The sequence below is a fragment of the Zeus faber genome (assembly GCF_960531495.2).
Source record: "Zeus faber genome assembly, chromosome: 16".
Lineage (NCBI taxonomy): Eukaryota > Metazoa > Chordata > Actinopteri > Zeiformes > Zeidae > Zeus > Zeus faber.
In genome coordinates, this window is record NC_137202.1 from 20808883 (window position 1) to 20822354 (window position 13472).

The following is a 13472-nucleotide window of genomic DNA, read 5'->3' on the forward strand; positions in this document are numbered from 1 at the left end:
ACAGGTTTACGTCGGAGGCCAGCGCATTGCTCACTCGGGCGGGGCGCGTCTCGCTATAACCTGACTCGCCAGAAGGCGTTCGCGGACCATACGCGCCGATCCAGAACCAGCACCAGCCCCAGCACCAGCCCCAGCACCAGCTCCTCCCGCCGCCGCCGCCTCCTCCTCCGACTCCCGGGCACCAGAGCCTCGGCCATGTTCCGCTGTGGGATCGCGTACCCCCGCTGCAGGTGGATCCTGCCTCTGCTGCTGCTCTTCGCCATCATTTTCGACATCATCGCCATCGCCGCCAACTCGGGCTGGGTGGAGGACGAGGACGCCGCGTCGCACTACGCCAGCATGTGGGAGCAGTGCCGCGGCAGGAATGACAACTGGGATTGCCGGTCCCTCATGGATTCCGGTGAGTGCGGAGCCCGGCGGGGCGTCGCTGCGGGCCCTGGAGACGGGCAGGGCAGGGCGGGTTTGATATCATTCCGAGGGAGGGGCGGGGGTACGTTTTGACCGGAACCGCGGCGGCTCAACGGTCCCGGAGCGGCTCCGCGGTCCGGTCGACCGACGGACCTCGACTCGAGCGAATTAGCGATGCACGACTCGCGACGGTTCGTTCGTCGCGAACGACTCGGATCAACGGCTGACTGTACCGGGGAACTAAACGTTATCCCCGCAGGATTTGGCAGAATTCATATTAAAGGCGACTGACACAATTTGTGCGGCTGTCACGCTTACAAACCATCTTTAAAAAATATGAAATAACATTAAAAAAAATATATATATATTATTAATTAATAATCAATATATAAAAATAATTCTCGTCAGTAGTCCTTTTTTGGCTGATTTTTTTTTTTTTTTTAATAATTTCGAGAGAATTTGGTTGAAATATTTTACGTTATGCACGGTTTAATAATACAAATTTCCGACAGAATTAAACGATTAAACCAAGTTCCCCCGCTCAACGCGGAGTCGTAAAATCGAACGACTCCTTTCACCGAGTGACTCGTCAAGAACCGAATCTAACGAAAGGAGTCGAACCTTTCGCCACTACGACTCACGGCCAAGACAAAGACTGGGTCTTGCGCGTGCGCAGTGCGACCGCCCTTTGCTTTTCGAATTGAATGTCAGTACTGAACAGTCTTTGTTGCTGAGGTGCTTGATAACAGCTCATGGAGTGTGGCTGTGACGGCTGAACATTCGAATACAAATGTTAAATATCAAATATTTGAATGTATTTGAATATAAAAATCATTAAATAAAAAAAATGTTATCAGTCACTGTATTTGTGACATGTGAGCGCAAGTGGTCACTCTTACTTGTTTGGAGACACATTTTAAAACAGGGTGTTGTTTTAACACTTAACTTACTTTATGATTTGATAACTTTATGGGATGAACTCCCAGGATGAACCTAATACCCACAAATGCAAATGAGAACAACGCCCCCCCATGCAAACAGGAGCACAGGTCTGTAAATAAGCTTCAAAAATCCAACCTCCATCTTTGTTGTTTTTAGTCCTCATTTGAATTTTCTCAAAAGGTGCGAGGGGTTTCAGCTCGAATTTCTCCCGCCTCGCGACGACGACTCCGCCCATAGACACGGCAAACACGCGTCTCTCCCCGCGGCGTTGAAAGAGAGGCGGGCCGCCGACGCCAACACCGAGAAACCTCCAAACCGGGTCCGGCTCGCCCCCTTGATCTCACCTTTCCTCCGCCGCTCCTCTCCGTCGGTCGCTAACAAAGGCGCTGTTGTGTCGGGGAGCCCGGGTCGTCCGGCGCCGGCGCCGCGCTCCCACAACAAGCAGCTTTGTCGGAGCTCCAATGAATAACCCGGCCGCCGGTGCACCCACACGGGTTTTCAAGCTCCTTCCAGCCCGCCGTCCGCTTATGTTTTAGGGTCCAGGGCCCCACGGCGTGCGGGCGGAAACCCTACTGTTATCGCTCCGTTTGTTCTTCTTCTTCCTCTTCCGGTTGTTCAGTTGGCTTTTTTCGGGGGCCTTAAGATACCCGGGGAAAAAAAACAACCCGCGAGACTTTGCACGCTCGTCAGTCCCGGTCCGTCATTTGATGTTCTACGGGTCCCCGTGCGTGGGCGTGGCAAAGTTGCCAGGAAAACCCGCAAAATTCGCCAGGCACCTTCGCGATTCACCATCAAGAGTTATTAGAAGATTGAGTTTTCGTGGCACGGTGTGGGGGGCGTGGCCAGGCCTCGAATTTCACGTTGGAATGAAGGCGCTGTTTGCGCGATATTTCAGCACTGTTGCGCTCCGTACTTTCACGGACTCCTCCTGGCCGATTTATATCGGGTCCCGCTGGCGCCCGCGCGTGGAGGACCCCGTCGTCGCTGCTTAGCAGCTTTAATTATATTTATTATTTATTATTTTGTTTGTAGCACCTCCACCCAGCGACCCCCTGCTGTCGTGGACGTTTGTTTAACATCCATATGAGAAAGAGCTTTCTTGCTTCATTCATGAGCTAAAGCCTCTTACTGTAGATGACGTGTTTCCCGATTTGAATGTAAACCCGGAGGAGTAAAGAAGTAAATGACCTACTTGAGTGCATTGTTATGTAAAAAGGCAGATTAAAAGCGCTTATTATATGAAGATATTACTCGGGGTGTATTCATATAAAAGCGACTGAAGGTGAATAAAGCTGCAGTTAAAGTGCAGAGGGGGAACGAGGTGTTGTACACACGTACATTTAATGACTGAGTCAGTTAAACACAACAACTTTCCACATAAGCCTCGACATCGCCTTCTCGCATTTTTCTTTCACCATAAATCTGTCGGCACCCTGACAGGTTGTTTGGCGGGACGTCCATCAGATAAAGTTCAGTTGTGAGCCCCGAGTTAGGAGATACACGGTTATAAATATTGCGAAATAAAACCACACCCTAAACATTAGTTACAGTTGCCAACACGTGGTTACGTAATCAAATTTTTTTGTACTGGAATTAAGGGTTAGTAAACAGAGAACAGTTACTGCTGTGACCTGTGTGTGTGTGTGTGGGGGGGGGGGGGGGGCTGTGGATACAATCACGGCTGTAATGACACACAATTCTATATTCTAAATGAGTGAGGATCGGTAGAAAACACCCAAAGCATCGCGTGACTTTTTAAGTATCTTAGGTTGTTTTATTGAAACGAACGCTTTGTTATGAGATCCTTTTTTCCATTAATTGAATATAGAATTAGAGTAAAAAGCCAGATGCATTCTTTAATATGAAAATTGTAATATGTAAGTGATAATCCACATATGTATCTAGAAAAGAGTATACACATTTACTTGAGGGAGTCTATTATTATAAGTCTATTATTATTATTATTATTATTATTATTATTATTATTATTATTATTTTAACAACATTTCTGTATTACAACATCATATGTGTTTATCTATGTACAGATAGATTTAGACGTCATGGAGTCTAGTTCCTCAGGTTGAGATCAGCAGAGGAAAACAGATGGTACACAGCTGGGAGGACTTGGGACGGAGCCAGGCACTTCCCTCCGTGCGAACGATCCGACATGCACGCACAAACACACACACACACGCACGCACACACACACACACACGCGCGCACACACGCAAACACGCACACACGCAAACACACACACGCACACAAACACACAGGCACCCACACACATGCACATGCACACACAGTGAGCATGTTCACCACTCATACACTCCATATACTCCTGATGGAGTTAAATGTGTATAAACCTTGGAGTGAAGCTGTATAACGACCATAACACCTTGGAAGTTAAGCGATCCTAGGCTGTAGGGCAAAATGTGCCATCTCCACGGCAACCTGAGCTGGAGGCCTCGGACGTTTTCGGCGGTGGACGCTGGGGCGAGACGCCCACCTTGCTCGGACAGGAATGAGGAACCCGTGGGTGGAGATACCCCCCTCTTCAAGCCATAACATCCCCCTTATGCGACAACAATTTTCAAAAATGGCTGCCAAGACCCTCGCCAGGAGAAGTCAATTTAGCTGGCGACTCCAAGCCAATCCTTGTGATAAATTCACGGATGGATACTGCTTTCCGGAAAAGTCCGTTTGGAGGACAGTGTTGAGACAGAAGTGATCCAGTTTAACTGGTTTGTTGGGTGTGTGTGATATCCAGGGATCAGGCGGCGCTCCACCCATCCCGGCTTCGGGTGTGTCTCGTCGTGCTCTCACTTGCTATCGCCGCCGGAACACACGCACGGCAGTGAATGATTCAAGGTGCAAAAGGTGATCCGTCGCCAAAACTGTGCTTGGCACACGGTGCTCCCACATAGTTCCAGGTGCTGGAGAAGATACATTTAAGTGGGAGTCTTACTGGAAATGTTGTATATTACTAGTGTGTAATGGAGTAAAGTATACCTAACTTCTTCATGTGGTGCACCCAAGAAACGTTCAGGTCAGGCTCAGGCATCTTAGGACCGGGGACCGGGGACAGGGGAGACAGGTCTGGGACTGGGCTTTGGCTCTTTTGGGTTTTTGTTTTTTTTCGGGTTCTCTTCTTTTTGAATTAGGGTATGTTTTAAGGTCGTGGTGTCGCCCACGATTTCTCTCGTTCGCGCGTGAAGGGACGTGGGAGGGGCACAGGGCGCGGTCTCGCACACGTACACACATGCAAGATGTACATAAAATCCCGCCTTAATCTAACAAAGTAATCGACAGAAAATGTGTAAAAAAGGTGTCAAAAATATTTTTATCCTTTTTTTTTTTTTTAATCAGACCTGCTAATTTTCGCGACCAATGAAAATGTTTAGAGTTTTGTTCATATGTGTGACCAAAGTGGCCGCGCCCTGGAGCCCTGCATGCGTTTCAAGCATGACTTTCGGGGTTGTGCAATGCAATGTCTCGTTTTTATTCGAAGAACAAGTCTGGTCGTTCACAAACCGATGGTTGAAAAATACAGTTTCAGTTTCCATATAAATGACATTGTGATTTACGTGAATTTTTAATTTTATGTCATATTTGCGGAAGAGTGTTGACATCCGGGATTTTTTTCAGAACTTCCTCAGGATTTCCTATGTTTTCTACTCACACTGGCGTCTAGCTTTAGTAGCTCGCTGGTTGATTTAACAACTAAACCTAATCACTTCCATTGCGGTCGTGGTGTTTCCCACCAACACTCAGAACCAGAACCAGCAAATCTTAACAAATTCAAGGCTTCTTTTTTTTTTAATCATTATTTATTTATTTTTTTCAAAAATATTTCATGTTTTTGTCGTTCTTTGTGAAAGGCTTTTGACTTATTCTACGCGTTTACAGAAATATTTTGATGTCTGTCCCTTCTCCTGCATGATTATGATCATAACCCCAAATATAATGAGCAGGACGAGCCTAAAACGATGAGTTCCAAGTAACAACATTTTGCAGTTGGGCCCAGGCCACAGGATGCGGGGGAGTAACCTCTTTCCAATGACCTCTGTGCTTTGTAATTAACAGTGTTGCTGTGGGTGGAGGGAGGGAGATAGTCAACAAGAGTGAAAGTTGGGGGAGTGGAAGATAAATGTTTATGAGTGGCTCTGGACACAATCTGCCCTTTTCTTTCTTTCTTTCTTTCTTTCTTTCTTTCTTTCTTTCTTTCTGCCCCCCGCCGACATATCCTTTTCCTCACTATCTTTCTTGGTAACTCTCAACTCCCTAATCCTTTTGGAATTTGTCTCTCCCTTGAAAACGTTTGTAATTGACTTGACTTGACTTGACTTGAAGTCCCAGGTAAAAATGACTAATGACACTATACGATAGACGTTCCAAAACACCTTTATTTTAATATTTAATATTTTGTCATATTCATAACAATAATACATATATATAAATAATAATAACAACAATACAATTTATTTGTACTGCGCTTTTCCCAATGCACAGTACATTTATCATTATGATAATCTAGAATAAACTAATACATTTATTTTAATATGTTTATTATTTACTGTTTCACCATTGGCTGCATATTTAAGAATTACATGCATTTAAGAACATTAAACCGGACACATGCGGTGAATAAAACACACTGCTAAAAGCTTCACAGGTACAAAATAAGATAAGATAAGGAAAAAGTACAAATAATAATCATGTTTGTACTTTTTTCCTTATCTCTATATTATTTAGCCTGTCTAAAAGAGGTGTGTCAAACCCCGTGAAATTGTGTTTTTCTGGCTGCGTAATGGAAAAAAGGGGGGGAATTCTGAAATGCCAAATCATGATTTGAGAATAAGAGTGTATAAAGCGTGTGCGCCCATGTCTTTAATGGGTGTGTGTGTGCATGTGTGTGTGCGTGTGTGTATCTCCAGCTTGGGCCCCGGCCGTGGCGGCTCTGATGATCATAGGCCTCCTCTTCCTCATCGTGGCCTTCATCATCTCCTGCGTGGCGCTGTGCTGCTCGCTCAACGTCACCCTCCTGCCACTGGTAGGCGTGATGCTGTTTGTCACCGGTAAGAAAAAGATTATTATATTATTATCATATATTTCTAGTAGCCTGCTGTCAACTACAGTTTTACTTTTACAGTGGGATGTGCATGATGTCTGTGATGATAATTTACATTGATGGACGATTCACCAATGTTGCAATTGTGCCTTGACTTTTAAAATAGCTGGAAGTGCCAGATGTACATGCGGAAACATAGTTACACTGGCACGCCTGCCAGAAAGTTCTTAACAGAATCTTTTAATCCCATTCCATTAAATCCACCTTTAAAAATGAATTATTTTTAATTAATTAATGAAAGGTTTTGTGTATATATTTATAAATATTGTATCATCCATATTATATTAATATAGTATATATAGTATGGTATAATTATATTTTATAAATATATTTATATTGAAATAAATATATATATATATATTTTATATATATATATATATATATATATATATATATATATATATATATATTTGAATTTATATATTTTATAAATATATATACATTTAAAAAATATATATTTTATCTATCCAATATATTTTATAAATATAAAATTATATAAGACTTTTATAATCTAAAAAAATGGTTTCTTTGGTTACAACATTCTTTATTAACAGGAACATTCTAACAGTTTGAGGTCACATCTGTGACGTCAGTGACACTCAAGATTCACTTTGTGTTTTTTTTACTTTGTGTGACCTGCGAGAGCCATCCAAAGGCCCTCGTGTCGACATTCCATGAGGATCCGTTCGGTGATTCGCTGTGCGGTCGCTGGAAGGCAGGAGCGACATACTGAGAGCCCGTGTGAGATTCAGAAACAGCCCAAAAGTAAAAGTGCAACGGGAATGGGGGGGGGCGGGGGCGCGCCCTCACAGGAAAGGCTGCAGCTACAGAAAGTTTATGGAACAATAAAAAAAAAAAGATTTAGAGAGGATTGTGCGTCAATGTTATGAACAGAGAATACCAAGAAGGGGGAGGGAGGGCGGGCAGACGGGGCCAGGCGGTGGAGCGATGTTGCTATGGCGACCGTCCAAAGTTCGCTCTGCTTGTCTCGCTGACATGCTTCGCCGTTTGCTGCGTTACACAATGTTATTCTAATTCTTTCACACTTCCTCACCCAAAACTATTGCACCGAACAAAAGAAAAACGTTATGTATCGGAGTCATTGGAATAACTTTAAAAAGATTCAATTTCATTTTGTTAAACCTATATATTCGTTAATGTTCTCTCCGCTTAAAACGTTCATCTTAATTTCTCAATTTCAAGTTGGCGACACCTGGAATATATAGGGTTAACTCATCAAAAAAATATTTTTAAGTGAATCTCGTTTTTTTTCAGTGTACACTCACGTAAACAATACACATACTTTTATACTATATTTTTATATAGTAGTTAACATCCATTTTGTAATAATTGTTTTGGTGCTTTACACGTGGGTAAGGATTTGTTTAGAATATATACCTCACATTTCTATTTGTTTGGAAAATATGGCATCTCCATCCCCGCATACTACTACTACTACTGCTACTAATAATAATAGGTATTATAATAATAATAATAATAATAATAATAATAATAATAATAATAAATATAGCTGCTGGCAGCAATACATGCGGTCCAGTTCACTGTAGCCGTTTTAGGTACGTGTTTGTTTTCAGGGTTCTGTGAAATGTGGCACAAGTTACAAAATGCAGCCATCTGGGTGTGGCTGTAAAACAGGATTTGTCATTGCCGTAACTGCTGTCACCGTGATGTTTGTGATAATGAAGCCCTCCGCCCAGAGACCGATATATGACGTCTCATCGTCTGTCATCGGTTATCCAGACGGTGATACTGTGGGAGGTATGGACCGATTGTAGTTTTCCAGGTTTAGTAAAACGCGTGACGAGTTACAATTTTCCGAGTTTCCATTAAACACAGCTCAGGTTGTCTACGCGGTTTATCTGTGAACGCTGTGCAAGGCGCTGGATGCGAATGACTTCCGAGAGACGAAGCTTGGACTTGTATAACTTCTGATGATGATGATGATGTCACAAAGCGCCCGTTCCTCAAAAATTATAAATAAAAATAAAAATGAAGAATAAAATAAACCAGACAAAGAGAGACCAATTAAAGCGCAAAATAAAATGATCTATTAATCTCCAGTTTTGTGAATTATCAGAAAAAAGGCAACGCTGAGCTTCAGTAACATTACATCGAAGCGGGTCCCCTGCCACACGCCACGTGGCTTTTCCCAGGCTCCCCGACACAGGCGGGGATGTGAAGGACAAACGGGTTCATTGTCAAAATGTCACACCAGAGCAGATGGAATAACTCATGTCAAACGCTCCCGTGCGTGTGGGGATGGGTGATTTAACCCATGCTCATTGATTGCTCTGATGAGCGACAGGTGCACAGCCACCCCCGATCCTGGGCCCACTTAACTAGACCCAAGACAGGTGTGGCTGCTTAAATAACACCACCCCTACACCACATACATTGTCCAATACTTTTGGTGAATACAAAAATCTAACATTTCGCTGGGGGGAAAAAAATAGGTTCATCAAATTAAAGCATTTTTTTTCAAGTTGAATAAAAAATAATAATTAAATGAAAATAAAATTCCCGAGTTATCCCACATCCATTTTGGAACAAAGACATTGCCTTAAACCCCCTCCCACCCCCGCCCCAGGCATTAGTCACCAGTGGTCTAACTATAATTCTAAGGTTCAGTCTCGCTCTGACTCACACACTGATGTGCTTGTGTTGACGTCTTCGTATCGCCTCTGAGACACCTCGTACGTATTTCCCACGCCCCTGTGTCACAACTTGAAGAGCCTGTGACATCGGTGGAAGCCTTGGAGCCGGACAGCTCAGCCGCTCTTCAGCCTCTCACCTTGATTTAGTCCAGAACTCTATTGGCACCGGCAGATGTTCACACCATCTGTTTCACTATCTGCTAATATCTCCTAGAATGTTAAAAGAATTGGGTTTCGCTTTGGTTCCGCCCGCGAAGCAGTTTTAATGGGATTAATCATACTGCAAATCCACGTTGAGTGACTTCTGTCTGTCTGATTATCTCACTCTCCGAGTCAGTTTCGAAACCACTCTTTTGAACCACTGGCACAAACTCCACATTTAAGGCCTTATTCTGTCTGCATCACTCTTTCCTGCGAAACCAATTCGAGGAGGAAAGTTGTAGCTGAGAGTCGGTCGATAGTTGGTTTGAGGCAACACATATTATCCAAGATTTTAATAGATTTAACACTAATTGAGTGATACTACTATATTATAATATATAAATCTGTATTTAAATATTCCTTGGCAGAAGATTCTAAACATTGGTATACTGCGCTTATTATTATTATTATTATTATTATTATTATTATTATTATTATTTTCTTTTTGGGTGGCATTTTTTGCCTTTATTACAGAAAGCAGTGAATAGAGTGAACAAACCAGACCGTACAACATGGTCGACAAATGGCCCAAATCACCAGAAAGAAAATATATCTGGATAGATAGATAGAAATAATAATAATAAAGTAATCAGGATAAAATTAGAAGATTGGCAATATGCAACAAACCCACAAATTAGCTAAAAATGACAAAAAATTGCAATATTAAACAAAATTTTCAAATAAACCTAGCTATAAACAATAAACTTAGAAATATGTATGTGTGAACATTTTATTTCTGTGTGCCATGGTAAAAGAAGATGGTCAATTTGATTTAGATTTAGAATTTTCTAAGTGAAGTTAAATTTTTCACGCTAGGTATTTCACGCAAAGTGGAGTAGTGGCAACGCAGCAACTAAACATATTTATTGTGCATGGTTTGAGTTTGGTATCTGGGCTCTACTGCTCATCACTCCCGGCGAGCTGAACAACAAACATAGGCATACTGAGGGAGATCGAAATAAAGGAGTGGTGAGTTTGAATCCCCCCACTGGATAGAAGAGTAGAGCCCAACAGGTGGATGCAGGGGGAGGTGGAGGGAAACAGGAAGAAGGCAGCAAAGCAGGTACAGTGGGACAGGAGGGGCTGGTTGCTTGACGCCAAATAAAGGGCGTGAAAGCGCGTGGCGCTGTCGAGTTGTCCGAAATTACTAGCGACGCATCCTTATGACGAACAAACATGAAGACTTTGATTCCTTCCACTGTCCCGGAGATGCCTTGCTCCTCTTCACCTCTCCTCTCCACCTGCCTCCTCTCTCTCTCCCCCTCCCCCAGTGATCCTGCAGTTCATCGCCCTGATCATCTACCCGGTGAAGTTCAACGAGCTGATCTTCGAGGGAAACTACTTCTACACCTGGGCGTACGGCTTCGGCTGGGGCGCCACCATCCTGGCGGTGGGCTGCGGCATCCTGTTCTGCTGCCTGCCGCGCTACGAGGACGAGCTGACGGGGCTGGCCAAGACCAAGTACATCTACTCCTCCGCCTAGAGACTGCGGCTCCCTCGTTCCCCTCCTACCGTTCGACTCCCTCCTCCTTTCTCCATCCATGCCGCGTGGCGCTGCGCTGGCCGCTGAGCCTTTCCCGCCCGTCGCCAGTTTCCCGGCGTCCGGCTCGGCGTCATCAGAACCGTCTCGGAAAGCCCCCCAAAAAACCACACCTTCTATCTCCGCCGTGGTGGGGTTTTTTTTGTTTTTTTTTTAGTCATGCGAAGAATTTACATTTATATTCGACCCGGAATTCTTTGCGATGCGATGCAAAAAAAAATCTCACCCAAGTGCACTTAACAAAATCGATGTCATTTTTTTGTAAAGAATAGCTTTGATAAATAAAACGATGGTTGTTTCTTTGTTTTTTGTATGAATCTGCGATCCGTCGGGTTTAGGACTTTTGAGCAAGATGCAAAACGGTGGCTTTTCTTTTATCACTTCCTTTCTTTTCTATCTCCAGATACACTTTGTATTGTGTGGCTCACTGTATACATTAAGGGAATAAGTTGAAAATATAAAAATAAAAACACATGATTCCTAGTTTGAATGTAACCCATGCGGCATGAAAGACATGTTTATGTACCTAACATCTTTGTTTTGCCCTTAACCTATTTCCTAGGGAATTTTATTTTTTTCTGTTTATAAAGGTGGGGTCACACCGCCGGCGACGGGGCTGCAGCGTGAAGCCAAGTGGCTCTCGTCTCGTCACGGGGTCTCTGTGCCCCCGGCCTTTGTGGGCGTGTCGGCGTACGTTTTTTTTTGTGTAGCTGTGTACTGAGCAAAAATAATTACCTCTCAAAAAAACTACGTAACCAGTCTTGCCACCCGTCCCTTAAAATAAAGAATTGCCCTTGTCGGAGAAAGATACAATTACATCTAACGTTTAAGGGGTGTGTGCCATTTAAACAAACAGCCCTATCAGGGACAATAACACAGTGGTCATGGCGTCCATTTTCCAATGATCGGCGCCATTGAGGGCATACCTTCCCCGCCATTGGCCATCGCCTGGGACCCCGCGCTGCTGATTTGGCATAACATGAAAACCTGCTCAACTTTCCCTCGTCACAAGTCGTGGCCCCAGCCCCCGGCGGCTGGAAGAAGCTGAGATGCATTGCATTCCTGTCGCCCTGGCACCCGTGTGCGCCCGGCGGCGTGACCGTACCTTTACTGTTGGTATTTGCCGTGTTGCTGTTGTTGTTTTTTTGACGTTTCTTTTTCTGGGTAGATGCAGTAGTAGTATGTTTGAGCTGATGCGGAGGGCTAGGGCGACGTGTATGGCCGTCGGCTGTTCCGTCACCTTACCTGCCGCGGTGTGATCGGTCGGCTACGCTGGAGAATTTGACTTGGAATAATTGCTGCGTGTCCGACGTTCTATAAAAAATGTTCCTCTCGGGGATCCTTCAAAAGAGACATCTATTCTCTATCTGAGCAAACAATATAAATAGATATACATAGAAATTTGTCACGGTGCTAACACCGTGAGATGTTATTTACATGGAAACCAGTTCTGCGTCAGTACATTCTCAAGTCTTGACGGGACATAGATGTAAGTGTAACTTGTGCCTTATCATTATTATTATCATGAAAACACTGAATCTTCCTCCAAAACCCCAGCATCAAAAACCCAACCTATGTTTAGCGCAGAGAGAGTGCTGATGCAAGGTTTGTTGTGACTTTTACGTCAACTTTTAGATTACAATGATGTAAGCGGGTGTAAGAGCTCAAATGATCGCTGGTTGCACATGAGTCGATGGGAGTCTGAGGCCCCTCAGCATGTTGGGGTTTTTTTTTTTTTCTTTCTCCATCTGGCTGGGAGGAGAGGCTTTACCCAGATACATAAATTCATGAAAGTAGACTTTTAAAGAAATCGTAATTAATGTTTAACTCCATCTTTGAGTCTGTCGTTGAATCTGGCGGCGAAAGGCCTGCTCTGTTGTGTAGATGACATCCGCAGATAGAGATCACTGAACAGTTTCCTTGGCTGTAGTTCCAAATGTTTTGAAAATGCGGTTTGTGTATTTCATGCAATAAAGACTTTTAATTTTCAATTTCATTTCAGAGGACCTAGTTTTATTTTGAGACAAAATTATTAATAATCATAATAATAATAATGAATAATTATAATTTATAATTAAAATTCCTTACTTTTCAGAAATGTATTATTACCAATTTGAAAATAAAAAAGATCAAACTGAAAATGTAATTCAGAATAATACAACAAGTTCTCAGGGATTTGAGTTGTGGTATGGGAAGGGTTACTGTGGGCCTCTGTCCAATTCTAGTCTAGTCTACAGTACAGTATGTCTTTCGGACTGAATACACAGGAACCACCTTTGTTTTCTTTATATTATGCTTGATATTTCTAAGTAATGAGTAATCCCACCTCCACAGTGAACCTCAGAGCCAACATTTGGTTCTGAGCAACCGAATTTCATGCAAGACGGTGATTTTTCCCACCGGGGCTGGACGACAACAACTCTGCCTCGCTTTGTTTTGTGAACAGACAGACAGACAGACAGACAGGCAGACAGTGAGAAAGACATACACAAACACACATACACAGACAGACATACACACACACACACAAGCGCACACACCACACACACATGCAGACTTAATCATGCATTTCAAAAGA

At 43.4% G+C, this 13472-nt stretch overlaps 1 protein-coding gene across 1 annotated transcript; it reads left to right on the forward strand.

The window, feature by feature from the left end:
- On the forward strand, positions 1 to 12890 carry perp (p53 apoptosis effector related to pmp22). The gene is made up of 3 exons (XM_080016206.1): positions 1 to 400; positions 6285 to 6425; positions 10626 to 12890. Exons 1-3 carry the CDS (start codon positions 196 to 198, stop codon positions 10835 to 10837), a joined length of 558 nt encoding a protein of 185 aa, XP_079872332.1. The 5' UTR covers positions 1 to 195; the 3' UTR covers positions 10838 to 12890.
- The last annotated feature ends 582 nt before the right edge of the window (positions 12891 to 13472 follow it).

Bases quoted from the DNA above. Each gene is read 5' to 3' on its own strand.
- perp (XM_080016206.1), top strand. From the start codon at position 196: ATGTTCCGCTGTGGGATCGCGTACCCCCGCTGCAGGTGGATCCTGCCT. The intron at 401-6,284 runs GTGAGTGCGGAG...GTGTATCTCCAG, and splicing joins CCGGTCCCTCATGGATTCCG to CTTGGGCCCCGGCCGTGGCG. The intron at 6,426-10,625 runs GTAAGAAAAAGA...CCCCTCCCCCAG, and splicing joins CGTGATGCTGTTTGTCACCG to TGATCCTGCAGTTCATCGCC.